The 14,717-nt window shown below is 38.5% G+C and overlaps 1 protein-coding gene across 4 annotated transcripts in view; it reads left to right on the top strand.

Annotated features, from left to right (window-relative positions):
• The window catches only part of PRCP (prolylcarboxypeptidase), a 137,195-nt gene that overhangs the window by 77,272 nt on the left and 45,206 nt on the right, over positions 1-14,717 (top strand). For all 4 annotated transcript variants that reach the window (XM_037523048.2, XM_037523050.2, XM_037523049.2 and 1 more), the window contains exon 3: positions 10,590-10,730. In XM_037523048.2, coding sequence (XP_037378945.1) covers positions 10,590-10,730 — 141 coding nt within the window. The remainder of the gene's footprint in view (positions 1-10,589; positions 10,731-14,717) is intronic.

The following is a 14,717-nucleotide window of genomic DNA, read 5'->3' as shown; positions in this document are numbered from 1 at the left end:
AAGAAAAAAAATGAATCTAGATATGATTTAATGCAATGTAATATATGTATGACTAGTAAGATAGAAATGTAAACATCTGTACATTATAAAATAATACATCTCAAAGGAAATCTCAATTTTTTTTACCCTCTTGTTAATCATCTTATTATATATATAGAAAAATGCACTATCCTCTCATTCTCTTTTAGAGTCACTGCTCCCCTGTAAGAGTAACCACTATTCCGACTTCTAGCTCAAATTAGAACTTTTGGTTCTGGATTTAAAAAGAGTAATGGATGAATATATTATTTAAATTATGTGAAAATGCACTTACTAAAAAAAAAAAATTTTAATAATTGGCATCTGTTTCTCTGTTTTCTCATTTAAGAGTTGAATTTGAGATTTAAGTTCCTTTCTGTTTTAAAGTTTTATAAATCACATATTTAAAACTTAAGGGTTTCTACTTTACTACTTATATAACCTCTGATAGTGCAGCATTTATTAAAATTCAAGTATTTATATTCACAACACCACTTTATTCCTAAATTGAGAGCTTAAGTTCTGACCACGTACTTTTAGTGGTTCAAAACTTCCTAAAGTCATTGGTTGTTATTGATCATGTGCTTTCACAGAGTTGTGTAGCTGACAGAGGATGCCAAAATATATAGTTGATGAAGTACTTAACTGTTTGCTTGACAAAAAATGCTGTATTTCTTGATTTACTGGAAGGTTTTAGGTATTCAGAAGGGGAGAGTTATCTCTACATTGGTTTCAGCAGTAAAGCAGAGTGTATTTTGATTTCAAGAATTTTTATAATTTACATTGTCATTCCTTTTTGGGGCCCACAATCTTGGTCAGGGGAAGGAAGAGGGGCTTATTGGCACTGTAGTTATTGGAGATGGTATTTGAATAAATTTCCTACTGAGTAAGCATATACTGTTTTTTTCCAAATGTAATTATATGCGATGGTCATTTATACCATTGTTGAATTAATAATAGCTTCTCTTTTATGTGCTTAAGCACTAGCTACAAAAATAGTACGTGTTTGAAAATTTTATCACTAACAAGAGGATTTATATACAGAAACATGGGAATTACTGATTTAGAAGATTTAAACTGCATTAATCTAGTAGTTGTTCATATAAACTATCTGTCTTGTACAGGGACACTGCTTTTAGGCTGTTGTGTTTTCGCCTTTATAATAGTCACTAGAAGCATAGCAAGCTGATCTGTTGAACTTTTCCAAGGTGGATTCTTCCATATCATTTTTCCCCTCCCTTTCCCTTTGTCACTTTCACTTTAAGTAAGTCTCTTTTTAAGACTAGGGGAGATTAAAAAAAGATTAGTGGATTGTGTTCCTTCTTGGTTAATACGGGCAGAAGAATGTGTGAAGAAGAACAATGTCTTACTACAAACACAAATAATGACTTCATTTGAAGGGTATATCTGAGGAAAATACCCTTCCTGTTAAAATGGAAACTAGGCTTTCCAGGGAGCAATGAAAAGAGCATCCTGTGGGAAGGAAGGACAATGCTATTTCTTAGACTCATCTATACCCTCCCTTTTGGATGGACTTGGCATAATTTCTTGTCATCATACTATCCTTAAGGATACTGTTTTCCTTTTTTCTTTTAAGTCAAACTTAGTCTCTCATTTTTCCTGGTATGTTCCATAGTATAGTCTTGAGTGAAGGTAGAATATTAAAGGGATTACTATTTATTATATTTATTAAATAATAAATTTATTTTTATATTCCCCATACAATTGCAACCCCCCATTTTGACCCCAATCCCTCCCCTCCCACCCCCCACCCCCCAAAAAGTGTCTCTGGTTCATAGTTTTTTGTTGATTTTGATTTTCACTTTCTTATAGTTATTCATTTTCCTGGTCCCTTATTTAAGTTTTCTAGATTCCTGCTATGAGTGAGACCATCCGGTATTTTTCTTTTTCTTCTGGCTTATTTCGCTGAGCATGATCCTAAAGGGGATTTTTTAAATGGTCCTCACAAAGTAAAGTGAAAATAAATAGGAGTCATCCATGATCTTGTTAGCCCCCTGGCCAAGGATACTTGGGCACCCCAACTGTTAAGGGGTACATGCTCTAAAATGGGTCCAGCCATTCACCACACAAAAGCAAAGAAAGCAGATGCTTAGTATGAAAGATCTTTAATAGAATTAGTGTGCGTAGAGAGGGAGAAGAAAGGATACTCCTAATAATATATCTTTTTTGTTTTTTAATCCAAAAGGGCAGGTTTATTATAAGGGAAGAGAAAAAAAGGCTCCTTGCATAGATGCAAGCAGGTAGAAAGGGCTGCCTTGAAACCTGTCTTTTAGACAGGTTTGCTGAGAGAGAGGCCTGCATAGTCACAGGCGGGCAGCCTTGAGGAGAGCTGCCTCCGCTGAGGAGGAGGTCGGTGAGAGAAGCAGCAGCATGGTACATGGTACAGGTCCCGGGCAGGCAGGAAGCTGCTGCCCTGTAGAGGAGAGGGTTGGTAAAAAGAACCACCTGCATAGTCACAGGTGGGCAGGACTATTTACCCCTAATAATAGTTTCCTGCTAACCCCCACTCCCCCAAATTACCCATCCCATTGTGGACAAATGTGCAGCAGAGTCTGCCCAAAGCAGGGCTGCTGAGACCCAAAAGCTTGCCACAAGTCTAAGTTACCTTCTGCCATGGAAACACAAGAAAGGAGTTAGGAAGGTCCCAGAGAGCTAGGCCAGGAGAGAGGCAGATCAAGTAATAGCTGCCATTGTCTCTGCCAAGGATCAGGAACTGCCTCCCTACCTGTCTCATCCACTATCTCTTCCAAGTTGTCTCTACTCCATATCCGTCCACTTGTCTCCTGCCTGCGGTGCCAGGTACAAATCTGAGCTGAAAAGCCAGAGCTCCCAAACCCATTCAGGTATAGGACAAACGTGACTGCCCTTGTTCCCAGACCTCCCCCCTCCACACACATACACCCCCCCCCCACTGAAGTCAGAATCCCAGAGTATTGGAAGTTTTAGTCCTCAGTACCTGAGAACTCTTCAGCATGGAGATGGGGTTGTAATCGGTAAAAAACTCCCAGCAGTACAGTTCATTCAGGATGTCACTTACTGGCTCAGCTTGCTCCTTACTCCAAAAATCTGGCTCAAAATATGCTTGCTCTCCCTCTTGTCCTAGGTCTACGCCTGTGTGAGAGACAGTTTAGCCGGACTCGTAGACATTCACCCTCTCTCCAGCTATAGACTAGGACTTGCCTCACCCTCTCTGAGAGCTTGTTCTTCCAATATGAAGGTTTCTGTCCTTCAGTGGAGATCTAGCTTGCCTAGAAATAAAGTCAGTTTCCATTTAGGAGCTCTCACGACATCACGATACAATTCCATAGTTCATGTAGGGTAGGTGGACACATCAAATGGAAGAAAGGGTCTTATTTTAGCATTTTTGGATTAAAATTGGAAACCAAGCCCCTTTGATTTATTAGAGGGATGAGTCCATTTTTTTGGTCCTATATATCTGTAGGGTGAGGTAAAAATGTCAGGCTTTTCTGCCCTCCTGCCATTAGGATAGATGAGGGAACCCTGGGTCCCAAATGCATGCCTGATGGCGGACCTGGCTGAGTGGGGTGTGGGCATGCATAGGTGGACACACCTGGGCTGAGACTGGGCTTTTAAGGGTGGCATCGGGGACGCCAGCAGAAGCAGAGAAGCGGAAGCAGAACCGAGAGGCCAGAAAGAGTGAAGACTTGCTGGGGGCTGGGAGGCCTGCTGTGTACCTGGTAAATCCCAATAAAAGCCTGCAAAAGCCACTGAGGGCTCCAGGACTTTCTCGCCTCCTTTACCTGGTCTGCTGGAATATAAAAAACCTGCCCTGTGCCCATTCCTGCCCTTTACAATATCTCCATGTATCATTTTTGTATCTTTTGAAAAATTTCAATTAGCTGTGAATAAGTTTGTGAATACAGCCAACTGTATCCTGAGTTGTCTAAAACTGAAAGCTACTGATAAGAGTCAATGCTATTTTTCCATCAATGGATTAATGACTGAAATATAGCTGTATAGTAACGATAAGTGTCAGTTCAGTAAAAAAACCAATATTCCATGTATTCCTCAGTATTTTTGGCAAATCTAAGAGAAAGATACTACAGTTTCCCCTGCTGAAGGCAGTCAGCCCTATGTGTAACAGTGTGTGATGTGATGCAAACAGGGTGTGTTTTACTGAAGAGAGGATTAGGTAAGGGCTAAAAGCATGTGAAAAAGAACTGTGTGTGACTTTTACTTATAAAAAGGGCAAGTTTTCTCATGGAGAAGCATAATTATTGTAAGTAAAGTGCCCTGAGAGGGTGATTGTGCGGATGATGAGAGGACTCTGTGGAAAGCCCCAGCAGGAGCAGGTACTTGGTAGGGGCACTTGTGGTGCTCTCCCTGCCTCCAGCATGCATATGTGCTGCCCCCAAATTGCCAGTCAAGCTGTGTCTGCAGGTGCATTGTTCTTACAGGCTTTTCTGGCTGTGAACTTGAATTTTGAAAGTCCACAATAAATTGATTTAAGTGTGTTCTCCTTCCTTGTTGCCTACCTGTTCTCGTGGGTCTCTTCTGTATAAGGTGAATGTAATGGCAGGGACTCAGAGCAGGATCTTTATGACCCAAGCAGACGGGTGAAGGAGGAGAGAGTCCTGGAGACCTCGGTGGATTTTGCAGGCTTTTATTGGGATTTACCAGGCACACAGCAGGCAGGCCTGCCTCTCCGGCCCCAGCAAGTCTTCACTCTGTCTGGGCTCTCCCGCGTTCTCTGGTGGGCTCTGCTGCTCTGCTCTCTCGCTTCTCTGCTTCTGCTGGCGTACCCATGACGCCGCTCTTAAAAGCCCAGTCTCAGCCCAGGTGAATCCCATCTACCTATGCCCACACCCTACTCCAGGTGCCCGCCATCAGGCATGCATTCGGGACCACAGGGTTCCGTCATCTGTCCTAATGGCGGGAGGGCAAAACAGCCTGACACTTTTACCTCACCCTACAGTGAAGAAGGGGAACATCATTTTAATTTCATTTACCATATTCTAGAAAAGATCTAGAAAGATTAAGGTGTATTTCCTTTTGAGGCCATGCTTGTGTTGTTTTTACAGGGCTATCATTTATATTATTTCAGTCAATCAAATTGCAAAAATCAAAGTTCTAGCTGTGCCTCTGACCAAGCATTTTCGCTAAGTCATTTAATCTCTTTGAGCCCAATTTCCTCAGTTGAGCAATGCAGATCACATGGCTTCTAAGGCCCTTTTCCTCTTGTTTTGTTTGTGATTTATAACATTTCTTTATTCGGGAGCTCGCAGCCCAGTTTTCAACAGCAGAGGGCACAAGACCCCTTAGTGTCCTGGGCCTTTAAGGTGCTGGAAGAGCTACAATTTGTAGCCACAGGTTGATATCCTTGGTGATATGAAGGACAGGACCCAAGAAAATTCTGTCAATAATGTTTTGTAAGGAAGATTCCCACTGCCCTTTTGGCTATTTAATATTTAGATGAAGCACTCAAAAAACCAGATTTTCAGCATTCTAAGTCTCCTTCCTATAATTCTGTAAAGAGCTGCATCATCTCTCTCCAGCACATTTGTCTCATCTAAATACTTACTTCATGCTTAAGGAGTATGCATATGAGATGGACAGGATAACTAACATTTACTGAACACTTACAATTTATCCAAAACTATAACTCGTACTTTAGGTACATTTTTCCTAATCACCGAAGCAATCCTTGGAATTATGTGTTGTTTCTATAGGAGGATACCAGGGCTCAGGGACATTAAATGACTTCTTGAAGCGTCATAGAGATTGAAGTTTAGGTCTCTTAACTCCAAACCTACTCTTTCTCAACCATAACCAGCATTTTACTCCTTTTTGCCCAAAATAAGCAAGTATGGATGATTGCTAGGAGTAAGATATCCTTAGAGTGCCCAAACAAGGATGTTTGACTTTCTCTAGTTCAGAAGTTCTTATGGCCTTTGTTATTCTAAATGGAAGCTTTTCCTCTGAGAATATTTTTTTCCCCAGAGACCTGTTACAGGAGTTATTATTGTTGTGTAATTGCAGTAACGTTGGCTTACATTGTTGTTGGTATTTTGGAAGTATATGATACCCCCTCCCTCTTTTTCAGGTGTAGTGTACCCACCACCAAATCAATTTTTAAAAAAACTTACATTTTAAATATATTTTAGATTTTCTAAAAATTTGCAAAAAAAATACAGAGTGTTCTAGTATAGCTTCATTCAGCTTTCCTGGATGCCAGCCAGGAAACTGATATAATACTGTTAACTAATCTGTAGACCTTATTTAATTTTGCCAGTTTTCTCACATATGTCCTTGTTTCTGTTTCTAAATCCAATCCAGGATTTCACATAACACCTGGTTGTGTCTTAACTCTTCAGTATTCTTCAACCAGTGAAACTCAGTGCTTTGTCTTTCATGATTTTGACCTTTTTGATGACTATAGGCAAATTACTTTGTGGAATGTACCTCAATTAGGTTGGCTGATTTTTGCTATGATTAAATTGAAGTTATCCATTTTGGAAGAGTAGCAGAAGTGATTTGATCCTCTTGCCTCACCTGTAGTCATACTGGGGACCATGATACTATGTTTTATAACTGACAGTGTTAACTTTGAGAACTTGATTAAAGTGGTTTCTGCCATGTTTCTGAGAATTTTTTGTTTATATTTATATGTGTGTGTGTATACATATATACATGTATATACATACACACAAACTTTTCAAATTTGAAATCTTTTGACTGGATTATTGAAATGTTCAAGTACATTTTGTTAAACTATGTAAATGTTTGTTGGCTGCTTTTATCGGGTATAATACCTCATTTTATAAAAAGGCTAGATTCTGAGATCAGTGGGTAAAAGTAAAACTCTCTTTGTTGAGAGTTTTACAAGGACCGAACAACTCTCCTGAATTCAATCACAAAGACATGAAAGATTATATCTCCCTATCAGATAGTTTGTTGCTATAATAAAGAAAATCAAAGAGATAAATTAAAATGCAGAAAGTCAAGTCAAAGTGATATGAGAGAACTCATAAGCTAACCGAGGAAATAAAACTTGGAAAAACGAGTAAGCTCAGAAATAAAATTAATGAGCACAAAGTAGGTATTTTAACTTTAAGTAAGAAAATAACAGAGATTCAGGATGTAAAGAGCATAATCAAAGAGATAAAATCCAGAGAAAGCTTATAAAGCAGAATTGACCAAATGAAGATGTCAGTGACATGAAAAATAGTAATACACAAATGAACCATATGAAAAAAGAGAAAAATAAGATTTTTTTTTTAATGAAGTGCCTCGAGAACTATCTAAGTCTCATCTTAAGGATAACATATCAAAGAAGAGGAAGAGAGAAGGGCACTGAGAGCTTATTCAAAAGTAATGGAGAAAACATTAATATAAATGAACTGAATCACCAATCAAAAGGCACAGAGATGCTGGCCGGCTTATAAAACAAAGCCGAACTTTCTGTTGTCTTCAGGAGATCCCTCTGACTGCCAAAGATAAACATAGACTCAAAGCAAAAGTTTGGAGAACAACCCTGCCAGCAGTTGGGACACTAACACAGGAGTGACAGCGTACTTATGTCAATAAAAAAGACTTCCAGGGCCTCCCCTGGTGGCGCAGGCGGCTGAGCACTGCGCTGTGAAGCTGTTTGCAGCCTCTGCAGTGCCAGTTCGATCCCTGCCGGCCACGCAGCAACCCGCATGGCGAGGCAGACCTCTCCTGTCTCACCCGCTGCTCCCCTCAGCAGTGTGTTTCATCAGTCTGCCTGTTCTGTTCCCCGCTCTGGCTCTGGTGAATCCTCTCACCCTCCCATGCATCTGGCCTGTACCCCGGTTCTTATATAAATAAATAACTAAATAAATCTTAAAAAAAAAGACTTCCAGCTAAAAAAGGTAAACAGGATGGATATTATATAATGACTAAAGAATCAGTACCTCAAGAGGAAATAATACTTACCAATTTACATGTGCCAAATGAAGGAGTATCAATATATATAAAGCAACAATTAACAAACCTAAAAATGGACATTAACAGCAACAAAATATTTGTAGGTCTTCAGCACCCTCCTTACATCAAAGGACAGATTAACCAGACAAAGTCAGCCTTACAGGAGACATTATGCTATATGGGCTTAATAGAAATTTATTGGGCATTGCACCCCCAAAAAAGCTGAGTATACATTCTTCTCCGGTGCACAGTCTCAAACATAGGCCACTTGTTGGGACACAAAACACGTGTCAGTAAATTTAAAAAGATTGAAATCATATCAAGTGTCTGATCACAATCATATTAAACTTGAAACTAGCCAAAAGAAGAAGGTGGAAAGAACCTTCACATATATGGAAATTAAACAACATGCTAGAATGATTATAGGGTTAATGGGGAAATCATAGAAGAAATTAAAAAATACCTGGAGACAAACATGAAGACCTTCCAGAATGTATGGGCTGTAGCAGAAGCAGTACTTAAAGGAAAGTATATAGCACCACATTATAAACAAGAAAGATCTCAATAAATAAATAATCTAACCTTTTACCTTCAGGAACTAGAAAAAAGAAAAGAAATGAAACTAAATGCCAATAGAAGGAAATAATGAAAATAGAGTAGAAATCAATAGAAAAAAGATGCATGATGATTTTTTTCTTATTACTCATATTAACAGTATTTCTTTATATAAGAACAGATTATCAAAAGATTAATGAAACCAAAAGCTGACTCTTTGAGAAGATGAGCAAAATAGACAAACCTCTATAGACTCATTATGAGAAAATGGAGAAAACTCTAAGAAATGGAATCCAAAATGAATAGGAAATATTGCAGCGGATGAGTGAGAAATACAAACGATCATAGACACAAGTATGAACATCTTTAGGCCAGTAAATTGGATAGCCTAGAAAAAAATGGATACATTTTTAGATGCATACAACCTGCCAAGAATGAACCAGGAAGAGATAGATACCCATAACAAACCAAGAAAATCAAAATGTGAATCAAATATCTCCTAAAGAACAAAACCTCAGGATTAGATGGTTTCACTAGTGAGCACCACCAAAACTTCAAAGAGGAACTAATACTTATCCTTTTCAAATCTGAAAAAATTGAAGGGGAAACACTTCCAAATACATTTTATTTTATTTTTTATTTTCATACAAGAGCTGGGGTACAGGCCAGAGGCACGGGAGAGTGAGAGGATTCACCAAAGACAGCAGGGAACAGAACAGGCAGAAGGACCGAAGACACTGCTGAGGGGAGCAGCGGGTGAGGCAGGAGCGGTCTGCTGCACCATGTGGGTATCTCTCTGGCCTGCTGGGAATCGATCTCGCATTGCAGAGGCTGCAGACGGCTTCACAGCACACGCTCAACCCGCTGCGCCACCGGGAGGCCCAAATACATTTTATGAGGTCACTGTCAACCTAATACCAAAACCAAATAAGGTTATCAGAAAAAAAGAAAAAAAAAATAGAAACTGCAGTCCAGTATCTCAATATCTCCAGCTGTTTATATTGAGAACCTCAGGCTCAAGCCAGTAAAGCTTGCTCTGCACCCACTGGCATGCCATCTCCGGGTACCAGCTCTGCACCTCTCTTTATTTAGTACACTGCTGGGTCTTCAGGAGCCCCCAAAGTTGGTGTGTGCTCCTGAGTCAGGAACTGTGCAGAACACCCTTCACTCTTCTGTGTCGGGCAGTCCCTGTATCGCTAGCAACACAGTTCTCTTAAGTTTCTCCTACTGCTTTCTGCCAAACTGTTTCTCTTAGTCTGTGTTGTGGTCCTCTATTTTTCTTTCAGGGGTTTTTGGCTTTATTCTGCTGAAATGTAGTTGTGAATATTTGGAGGAGGCAAGCCAGTGTCTTCATCATCTTGCTAGACTTCTACAATCATTCTTTTTAATGTTCAATTTAGTAAAACTTTAGCTGATTATAGTCCCCTTGTAATTATGTCTGCTAATTATAACTTGATAAGATTTTGAGTGCTGCTTTGCACTCCTTGATGGATCAGTTCATCTTATAGCTTCCTTGCCCCAAATGTCAATGAAATTTACTGAAAAGAAAAATATATAAAATAATTAAATAAATAAAGAAATTTAAATTAAAAAAAGAAATTTACTGTAAAGTCCTACTTCATTTCACTGGAGAAAGATAATGGACATAGAAATCCTGGCCCTTAGAATTTCAGTTATTACTAGGGAGACAGTTTATAGATCTTTTCAGTATCCTGTTTAGTTTTTGAATTTTGATAATTATAAGTTTGAATAATTAAGATTCAGATAGTTAGGAATGTCTGTTTAAAAAAGCAATGAGTTCGTATTGCTGTTACCAATTCAGTTATAACATTGTTCTAAGTGGCTACTTGATGTCATAATTACATATTTTCTCTTACACTGAAATTCTTGACCACTAATAGCATTGCTTTATCTTATAAAGAAATTAATTTTAAAAAAAATCCACTACTAATACTTCCAATAAAACCCCAGAAAGCTAAAACTTTTGTGATAATCTTTTTGTATAGGTTGAATTTAATGGAAATTTTTTTTATTGATCTCTTTACTTTCCATTGAAATTTATCTGATTTATTTTGCTTTTATTACAGGTTGATCATTTTGGATTTAACAATGATAAGACTTTTAAACAACGGTACCTAGTAACTGATAAGCACTGGAAGAAAGATGGTGGAACAGTACTTATCTACACTGGTAATGAAGGGGACATTACCTGGTTTTGCAATAATACGGTATGTGGAGACTTACGAAATTCCTATGCTTGCTTTGTCTTTTTGTTATCTTAAAGTAGAAAAAAAATGTTTTGAATATATATGACCAAGTATTACTTTACTTGTGAATTTTTAAAATTATAATTTTGGGGTTACATTTTTACTTGTTCATATGTATACATGTTCAGTTTTCTACCAAAAAGCTAAGCTATGAATTGCCTTTAAGTGTGGACTCAATCATGTTTTTTCTGTTGCTGATGTCCTGCATGGTACCAGATACTCAGCAACTGCTTGTTGAACTCAGCTGAATTGAATTGAAAGCAAAGATACGAACCCAGTTACACACTCTAATTGCATTTTGCATTTCTGATTATTTCCTTAGGAATGTTTAGAATTTGTTATGTTAGTTGAAAATAATTCCCCGAGAAATGGGATATGTTTCTCTTAGGTCAGTGACACATGAAGACAGGACTTATTTTCCATCAGATTCCTGTTCTGTTATTCTGAGAAAAACCAAGTCTGCCTTGCTTTTCTTTCTCTTTGTGTGACTTCCCTTTTATGCCAAGGCCACAGGGCAGCTTCTCCTGTTCACTTACTTTCCCAGTTTCTGTTCTTTATTGTTATAGGCAGGCAGCTGTGTCTGCCTCCACCAGCCTGTACTGCTCTGCTGGGCACTGCAACATGACTGAAGGCTTGTGGGAACCTATTACCTCAGTAGTGGTAGAAAGAAAAGAGATACTCAGTATAAGAATAGTAACAGAGAATTGACTAAAGGCAATACTAGAAGAGCAAGTTCTGCCTCTTTCCTATTCCTAGATACCCTCATTTACATACTAAAATGTTCTGATAATGTTTCTCAGCATTCCATTACTGAGAGGCAGTCTAACATAGTGGTCAAGAGTGAAGACTTTAACCAGACTTTAATTCAAGTTTGAATTCGTATTTGCCATGATGTTGTGTAACTTGGGCAAGTTTCTTGTCTTTTAAGTGGGTATAATAATAATAATATCTAGGGGGCCTCCCCCGTGGCACAAGGGGTTAAGCACCGCACTATGAAGCAATCCGCAGCCTCTGCAGCACAAGTTCAATCCCTGGCGGGCCAGGGAGCAGCCCATATGGTGCAGCAGACCTCTCCTATCTTGCCTGCTGTTCCCCTTGGCAGTGTACTTCAGTCGATCTGCCTGTTCTGTTCCCCACTCTGTCTCTGGTGAATCCTCTCACCCCCTGCACCTCTGGCCTACACCCCAGTTCTTCTAGGCATAAGTAAATAAATCTTTTTAAAAAATAATATCTAGTTCATAGTGTTGTATGAGGACTAAACACGAATCAGGAATGTGAAAAATGGGAACTGGTATAAGGGGCTCAAGATTAACTTGCTTTCAGTTTAAGATAGGATATAGTTAACAGAACCCTATATATTAAGCAAATGGTAACCTCAGAACAAAACCGCCTAGAAGAAAAAGGGAGATAAAAACAGAATCCAAACACCACACAAGGGCTAGCTTTCAAAATAAAAGCAGAAAGAACAAGAAAAGAATAAAAGAACAGATAAAAATGCAAAAACACCCAGGTAACAAATAACAAAATAGCAATATGCTTGTATATCAATAATTTTTCTAAACTTCAGTGGTCTGAACTCACTAATCAAAAGGCACAGAATGACCAGTTGGATCAGAAACCAAAACCTAACTTTCATTTGTCTCCAGGAGACCATCTGACTCCAAAGATAAACATAGACTCAAAGCAAAAGGTTGGAAAACAATCCTGCAAGCAAATGGTATACTTTACAAAAGCAAGGGCAGCCATACTTAAATTAGATAAAATATGCTTCCAGCTAAAAAAGGATCAAGGGACGAGGATAGACATTGTAGAATTAAGGGATTAATAACATAAGGAAAACCTAATGCTCATATTTATGTAACAAAAGAAAGGGCATCAAAATACGTAAAGCAATGATAAACTTAAAAACAGTCATTGAAAACAACAACAGTAGCAGGGTACTTTAACCCCCACTTAACATCAATGGACAAATCAACCAGACTGAAAATGAATGATGAAAGAACAGCCTTAAATGAGGAATTAGAACAGATGGGCTTAATAGACATTTATAGGTACTCCACTGCAAAAATGCTAAGTGCACTTTCTTCTCTGGTACACATAACAACCTTCTCAAAGATAGACTATGTTGGGTCATGAAACAGGTGTCAGTAAATTAGACTGAAATATCAAGTATCTTTTTCTGATTTCAATGGTATGAAACTAGAAATCAAAAAATGATAGTATGTAGGGACCAAACTATATGCTACTGAATGACTATTGGATTAATGAAGCAACCAAAAACCCTGGATCAGACAGTTTTACTAGAGCATTGTATCAGACTTCAAAGATGAACTAAGGCCTATCCTTGTCAAATTCTTTGAAAAAATTGAAGAGGAAACAGTTGCAAATACGTTTTGTGAGACCAACATTACCTTGACATCAAAAGCAAACAAGGATATCAGAAAAAAAATGAAAATTACAGACCAATATCCTCAAAGAGATAGATACAAAAGTCTCAAGCAAATCTTGACAAAGCAAATTCAATAATACACTAAAAGGATCACATACTGACCAAGTGGAATTTATTTCGGGGATGCAAGGATAGTTCAACATATGCAACTCAATTCATGTCATTCACCACAAAAACAAAAGGAAAGAAAAAAAGTCATGTTATCATATCAGTACATGCCAGGGAAACATTTGAGAAAATTTAACATTCATTTATTTTAAAAAGTCTCTTAAAAAAGGGGGGATAGACAGAAATTACCTCAACATAGCAAAGACCATCTGTGACAAACCTACAGCTCACATCATACTCAATGGTGAAAAACTGAAAACTTTTCCTCTGAGAATGCCCACTCTTGCCATTACTATTAGCATAATGTTGGAAGTCCTAGCTAGAACAATTAGGCAAGAGGAAGGAATAAAAAGAATTCATTTTAGAAAATAAGAAAGCTTTTCACTTTTTTTTGTAAAAGATTTATTTATTCATCTATACAAGCACTGGGTACAGTTAGAAGTGCGGGAGGGTCAGAGAATCCACCAGAGCCAGAGCGGGGAGCACAACAGGCAGACCGACGAAGTACACTGCTGAGGGGAGCAGCGGGCGGGCAGGAGAGGTCTGTGTGCCATGTGGGACCCTCTCCAGTGGTCGGGGATTGAACTGGCACTGCAGAGGCTGCGGGCAGCTTCACAGCCCAGCACTCAACTGCTGTGCCACTGGGGAGCCCCGAAAGCTATCACTTTTTACAAAAGACCCTGAATAGCCAAAGCAATTCTAAGAAAATAGAAGAATGTTATGCTCTCAGACTTCAAATTTTACTGCAAAGCAATAGTAATCAAAACAGTATGGTATGGGAATAAAAATAGACACACAGACCAATGGAATAGAATTGAGAACCCAGAAATAAACTTAGACTTATATGGGCAGTTAATTTTTGACAGAGAAACCAGGAACATACAATGGCAGAGGGAAAGCCTATTCAACTAAACTGGGAAGGAAAACTAATGCAAAAATAAACTAACATCAAAATGAAAAGCTTCTGCACAACACCAAAAGATACCCTACTGAATTGGAGAAAATTTTTACACATAGTATGTCTGACCTAGCGCTAATTTCCAAAATCTACAAAGAATTCCTATAACTCAACGAAAAGAAGAAAACTCAATCAAAAAATGAGTAGAAGAGCTAAATAGACACTTCTCTAAAGATGACATACATCTGACCAACAGGCACCTGAGAACATGCTCATCATCTCTTCTTATCAGGGAAATACAAATCAAAACCACAATGAGATACCACATCGCACTTATGAGAATGGGCTATATAAAAAAGACCAGAAACAGTAATTGGTGGTTAGGGGGTGGATAAAAAGGAACCTTTATATACTGTTGATAGGAAAGTAAACTGGTCCAGCTCTATGGAAAATAGTATGGAGGTTTCTTAAAACTTTAAAAATAGATCTTCCA

Source organism: Talpa occidentalis, unplaced genomic scaffold (genome assembly GCF_014898055.3).
Source record: "Talpa occidentalis isolate TD23 unplaced genomic scaffold, MPIMG_talOcc4v2.1 talOcc4.3, whole genome shotgun sequence".
NCBI lineage: Eukaryota > Metazoa > Chordata > Mammalia > Eulipotyphla > Talpidae > Talpa > Talpa occidentalis.
The sequence above is the reverse complement of the archived record's forward strand: the minus strand, read 5'-3'. Positions and strand labels throughout refer to the sequence as shown.